Source organism: Vicia villosa, linkage group LG5, assembly GCF_029867415.1.
Source record: "Vicia villosa cultivar HV-30 ecotype Madison, WI linkage group LG5, Vvil1.0, whole genome shotgun sequence".
NCBI lineage: Eukaryota > Viridiplantae > Streptophyta > Magnoliopsida > Fabales > Fabaceae > Vicia > Vicia villosa.
In genome coordinates this window covers 86,088,633-86,095,734 of record NC_081184.1, presented here as the reverse complement: position 1 = coordinate 86,095,734, position 7,102 = coordinate 86,088,633, and the positions used below count along the sequence as shown (strand labels likewise).

Sequence of the window (7,102 nt, the reverse complement as noted above, 5' to 3'; positions counted from 1 at the left end):
AGAATTAGAATTAGCAGAATTAACCTAAAAAATAGCGGATTTTAGCGGAGCAGCGGATTTTGGCGGGCGGCGGGCTATGGCGGGCGGCGGGTTTTGGCGGGCGGCGAGTTTTGGCGAGGCGGGCTATGGCGGACGGTGGGCCTAAAATGTGAACCCAACCCGCCATTTTTTTACGGGTGCGCGGGCCACGGGCCATTTTGCCACCCCTACTTGCACGTGTGTATTCTTTCATGTATGTTATTTTTAGATCGTGACCCTCTACTATTATTATTGAATGGACTGAACGCCCCCAGGTTGTTAGGAATCATGATAATTAGAGTATCCAGGTGTCGTGAAGACTTGCAAGATGTGAATGTCTTTGGCAATCGAAATCATCAATACTCAATGTCATAGTGAGTCATTTGTACTAAGTCATCATTGGTTTGGAATTCAAGATCAGCTTAGGGGTTGAAGTCATTGTTTACTCTTCCTTACTTTTTTCTCTGTAACTTGTAGTGTGATAAATCCTGTTTATTTATTTGTTAAAATAAAGATTGTCATTATATTCTTTTAGACAGTATGTTTGATTTGTATTCTTAAACCTTTATTTGAGAAAACAATTTATAAAAGAGGTCTTGTATTATGATCATTGTCTTACAAAACTTTACTCTTATATATTTTTAAGATGATTATAGATGTTTTATTTCAAAGATATTTTTTGTTTTAAAAGAAAAAAATACACTCTCGCTGTGTAAATCAGGGTGTTACAATTAGCTCACATGATATCAAATTTTATCATTGTTATCTCTATTTACAAAATGTTTATATTTCTGATGTTGCGAAATTGAAAGGTTCAATGACGGCAAAAAAGTTAACATATAGGGACAAAAACAATGAAAATTAAAATAAATGGTGTCTAACAAAAATAACTCTTTATGCAGTAAGATACTAATTTAACTTGGTAGAAGAAAAATAAAAGACAAGAAACAAAAAAACTTGTTTTACCCAATTCAATCAAACTATTTAAAAGAGAGAGAGAGAGAGAGAGAGAGAGAGAGAGAGAGAGAGAGAGAGAGAGAGAGAGAGAGAGAGAGAGAGAGAGAGAGAGAGAGAGAGTATTTGTTCCATTTACTTCCAAAAATTATTACAAAATATTTTGAATGAGTTACAAGAAAGTAGTCACCCAAATTTTCAAGAACAAATCCTATTTTCTGCACAAGCACGCAAATTTTTAAGAATATATCATATATTTTATAAAATTCTCTCTCTCTATCTCTCTCTCTCTCTCTCTCGATATATATATATATATTATTGTGAAAACGATGCCAAGAACAAAGTATAATAGGGAACACAATGGGAAACAAGAAGAACAACAATGAATTGGTTATAACTGCTATTCTTTACTTTCTCTTTGAATCAAGATTACAATTGTTACAAGAATAACAAATAACCCTTCCACCCTAAATTAGTATTTGTCGTATGCAATGATGAGAGACTAGTATGCTATTTATAATAAACCTAACATACTAAACTAATAAGCTTTTTCACAAATACCCATTACAATCTAACTTAAACAATTGGACTTAACAAACAGGTCCAATTCGAAATACTAACAACCCTAGCATTTCGTCATCCACATACTAGAACACACTTGGACTACAGTATATAAGTCTCTTTGACACCAACATGTGAACATACTTCGACGGCATGCATAAATTCTGTTGAACCAAAAGCTACTCTTCAACCTAATAGATTTCGATCCAATTCTCACACACACATATATAAATCTAATGTATTTAGAAGTGTGTTTGAATCCCCTTAGATATCTTTAAGTGTTTCTCAAATCCTAATAACACATTCTTAGTAATTTACTATTGTGTCTCTAAGAGTACTCACATCCATGTCATCCAATTTGAGAGTATAAATGGATTTCACTTAATAGAATATAATATTACTTCACACTTTTTAATTATTTAAACAACTCAACAAAAAAATTTTAAATATCCATATTACTCATTTAAAATTCTAAAATGGATCCAATTAATTACATAATATACATTTACTTTACATTTAATAGAATAAATAATTGAAACAAAATGATCAAGGATATGTTGCTTTCTGCAGTAACGATGGTTTATTAATACCACATCAATTGAAACCCAACACCTTCACTTTCTCATCAATTAGGGTTTTAGTATGCTTCACATTCGGGATTCCATATCCTTCATTCGTCTTCTTCCCATCCGCAGAAACCCTAGCAGGGTCAACAATTATCCCCTCTATATCACTTAGTATTTCCTCTGTCCCTATGACGCTACCACCTTCACGACTTCCTGGCGATGTCGACACCGATGGAATTTGTAGCACCAAAGGTGGTAGATGGAGAAATTGAAATTGAAATAGATGGAGATATTGAAATTGAAATCAGGGAGAAGGATGTGGAGTTAGAGCTATTATACTGGGATTCGACACTGATTCTATATGCTCTTGGTGGTGATATAAATATGAACATGCTGAAGCATTACATGGAACGCATATGGAACTTTGTACAATTACCAGATATGGTATACCATGAAGAGGGTTATTTCATCCTGAAATTTAGATCACACAGCGATAAGGATACAGTTCTGATGAAGGGTCCTCATACGATGCGAAATATGCCTCTATTACTAAGGGATTGGAAACCAGGATTCAATCTAAAGGAAGATATGCTGCGAACTTTTCTGATTTGGGTAAAACTTCCACAACTACCTTTACATTTGTGGGGAGTGAGGAGTCTAAACAAGATTGGGAGTGCTTTGGGGAATCCATTAGTGACGGATGAATGCACTGCTAGCAAAGCCAGGGTCTCTTATGCACAGATCTTAGTTGAGGTAGATGTAACACAAGAATTGAATAGCACAATTAACATAAAGGATATGGAAGGTAGGAAGCTTACACAACCAGTTAAATACGAATGGAAACCTATATTTTGTGGCAAGTGTCAGAAGTTTGGCCACAATTGCAAAGAGAAAATTATTAAGAAATGGCAGCCAAAGCCTATAGTGCCTGCAGAGCCTAAGAACCCCGCAAAGGAGACAGTTGATGAATTGAATGGGCCAGAGATCAAAGGAACTACACCTGCAAAAGGCATAGAAGATATTAATATTAAGGAATCATGGAAGGAATGGGAGACTATGCTCTAGAAGATATCAATATTGAGGAATCAGGGAAGGAATGGGAGACTATGCTCAAAGGTAGAGATATATAGAAACAAGAGAAGTATCCAGGAGACTAGTAGCACTGATTGTTTGAATGGTTTTGCTGCACTGAGGGACTTGAATAATCCTTTAGTGTACCGAGATTATGCTTCATGATAGTGGCTTGAAATGTACGGGGGTTTAATAAAACTGGAAAACTTCGTGAGGTTAACTCCCGCCTCAAAGAGATCCGTCCCATGATCACTATTTTGTTGGAAACTCGTGTTAAGGAGAATAAGGCAACGGCCATCAGACAACATCTTCACCTTGGAGGTATGTTTGTTGACAATTATGCTAATCACTATAATGGTAGGATATGGATTAACTGGAATAATAGTGTCACTGACTTGAGAGTTGTACATAGCACTAGTCAATTGATACATTGTGGCTTGTGTGACCTAGCTGGTAAATTTCCGTTCTGGATCACTGCTATCTATGCTGCTAATTGTTTAGATCAGAGACGTGGACTTTGGAAAGATATAGAGGATATTCACAATAGTCAACAAGGGCCTTGGGTGCTTCTGGGGGATTTTAACAATGTTACTAAGCTGAATGATAGGATTGGGGGAAAGAAAGTCACTCAATCTGAGATACAGGACCTAGTTAGTATGATGGAAATAGCTGATCTATGTGAGATGGATGGTAAAGGGGCTTATTTTACTTGGTCAAATAAACAGATTGAAAGCGCCATTTATTCAAGAATTGATAGAGTAATAGCCAATCCCAACTGGTTCTAGCAACAGATGGATACTACATTACACATAATGAATCCAGGGGTGTCTGATCATGCACTATTATGGTTGAGAACTAAAGAGAAGATGCAGCACAGAAAATCACATTTCAAGCTCTATAATTGTGTAGTGGATATGGAGGGGTATGATACTAAAGTGAAGGAGAGCTGGAATGCTCCCATCTCTGGCAGACCTATGTATATTGTATGGGAAAAGTTGAAAAGGTTGCAGAGAGTCATGAGAGACTTGAATAAACCTATGTCAACTCTGCATCAGGATGTGATAAAGGCTAGGGAGAATTTGTCAACTGCTCAACAGGAACTAAATCTGGCACTTATGGATAGAGATAAAATCCTTAAGGTTCAAGAATGTAATGCTAAACTGTTATATCTGACTGAACTAGAAGAAAAAGTGTTAAAGCAAAAAACCAAGATAGAGTGGCTCAAATTGAGGGATGGAAATAATTCATATTTTCATGCTTCCTTAAAAGTAAAACATGTAGCCAAAGGTTTGCAACTTCTGTATGGGGAGGATGGGAATGTGATTACCACTCAAATTGAGATTGAGCAGACTGTGATGTCGTTTTATGAGATCTTGATGGGAACTGCATCCAGAAATATCACCCATGTTGATATTGTTGCTATGAGAGAAGGGACGCAGCTAAATTTTAAACAAAGACAAATGTTGATTATGCCTATCAATGAGAAGGAGGTAGAGGATGCTTTTAAGGGTATAGGTGATTTGAAAGCCCCGGGGGTTGATGGATTTGGTGCTAAATTCTTTAAGGCTAGTTGGCAGGTCATCAAACAAGATGTGATGGGTGCAGTTAGAGAATTCTTTGAAAATGAGAGGATATATAGAGCTGCAAATTGCACTATTGTAACCCTGATTCCAAAGACTGATGAAGCTAGAACTATCAAGGATTACATGCCCATAGCTGGATGCTCTACATTGTATAAGATTATATCCAGAATTCTGTCTGGCAGACTTGCAAGAGTTATTGGGAGTGTCATAAGTAAGAGCCAGGCTGCATTTGTCCCAAAACAAAATATACATAATCATATACTTCTCACATATGAGTTACTAAGAGGCTATTCTAGGAAGGGAGGGACTCCTAGGTGTATGATGCAGTTAGATCTACAAAAAGCTTATGACATGGTGGATTGGGGAGCCTTAGAGATAATCATGAGAGAAATTGGTCTTCCTCACCAATTTATAAAGTGGATTATGCTCACTGTGAGGATTGTATCCTATAGGTTCAATGTCAATGGTATCTATGCTAAAATCATGCAAGCTAAACGTGGAATAAGGCAAGGGGATCCATAGTCCCCTCTCCTCTTTGTCATAATGATGGAATACTTACACCGGCTTTTGTATAAAATACAGAGGAATCATGTGTTTAAGTATCATAGTAGATGCAAAGATGTGAAAGTGACCCATATTGCTTTTGCTGATGATGTGCTGATGTTCTCCAGGGGTGATACACAGTCTGTTGGGATGATGATAAAAGTGTTGCAGCAATGTTCTGACTCCACAGGCTTAGTGGTGAACCCAAGAAAGTGTAGAGTGTTCTTTGGAGGAGTGGATAGTACTATCAGGAAGCAAATCAAGGATTTGACCACCTTCTAAGAAGAAGAACTACCATTCAAGTACCTAGGGGTTCCTATGACTAGCAAAAGACTGGAAATTCAAAATTATATGCCTCTCATCAATAAGATTGTTGCAAGGATCACCCATTGAAGCAGCAAGCTCTTAAGCTATGCTAGAAAAATCCAATTAGTGAAAAGTGTATGTTTTGCTGCTGCTAGTTACTGGCTACAGTGTCTGCCACTACCTAAGCAGGTTATTCACCACATAAATGTTGTGTGTAGATCCTTTGTTTGGACAGGTGGAGCAAATATCAAGAGGAAAAGTCCAGTGGCATGGCAGAGAGTATGCAAGCCTCGCAAGTATGGTGGGTTTAATGTCCTGGATCTGCAGGTTTGCAATAACATTGTTATGCTTAAACTTTTATGGAATCTCAGTAATAAGAAAGACAATTTATGGGTGAGATGGATTAGTAGCTACTATCTGAAGGAACAGACATCATGCTCATGGAGGAAAAAGTACAGTATTCTTGGATTTTCAAAGCTATATTAAGACAAAAATATAATGTCAAGGAAGTGCAAGGATGGACTCAAATGCAACACTTTAACACCAGAGTTGTCTACAAACAGATTAGCAAAGATGACACTCCTGTTGCTTGGTACAGATTGTTGTGTGGAAATACTGCGAGACCTCGAGCTCTATTCATGCTTTGGATGGCCTGTCATGGTAAGTTAGCCACTAGGAGCAGATTGTATCGGTTTGGATTAGTTGATCATTCCTTGTGTTATTTTTGTATGAATGAGGAAACCATTGATCATTTGTTGTTTGAGTGCTGCGAGACTAGCAGGATATGGAGGCAGGTGTTAAACTGGATTAACATAAACCATGATCCTAAACCTTGGAATGAGGAACTGGGCTGGATGATTCAAAACTGCAGAGGAAAGTCTATAAGAGCAGAGTTGCTAAAATTAGCCTTGGCTGAAACTGTGTATGGGGTTTGGATTTATAGGAATTGTGTGAGTTTTGGGACAGACTGTGATAGAACAAAAATAGGTGACAACATTATTGATAATATAGTGTATCGAGGGTGGGGAAAGCTTAAACTTAGAACTTATATGGCCCGTTTGATGATGTAAGTCCTTCAGGAAGGCTGGACCCTTGAGGTCGCCAGTGTACTTTCTATGTTTTTTGAATTAATATATCATTTATTTGATTTAAAAAAAATATTTGAAACCCAACAGATCCATAGCAAGTCCAAAACATAATTTATTGACGAACAAATTCGCGAATAAAAAACAACAAAGTGCAATACATACGAAACGTGAAAATTGAACCCATGCTCCAACACATTGAATCGTCTGCTAGACTCAGACCCACTATTGCATCACCGTCGACTTGACTTTCAAACTAATTTCCGATTTCTGCAATCTCAAAATATATTTTCTTTTTCTTTATTATTTAAGATTTAAAAAACATAAACTTAGGACAAATTAAACTCTAAAAAGATTATCCATGCCTTAAACACATTTGAAAAATAAATAAAAAATTATATAAAACTCAAATAAT

General features: G+C 36.8%; 1 protein-coding gene across 1 annotated transcript; it reads left to right on the top strand.

Moving 5' to 3' along the window:
- Positions 1-2,318: 2,318 nt before the first annotated feature.
- On the top strand, positions 2,319-3,164 carry LOC131604942 (uncharacterized). Its single transcript, XM_058877354.1, has one exon. It carries the CDS (start codon positions 2,319-2,321, stop codon positions 3,162-3,164), a length of 846 nt encoding a protein of 281 aa, XP_058733337.1.
- Positions 3,165-7,102: the final 3,938 nt, after the last annotated feature.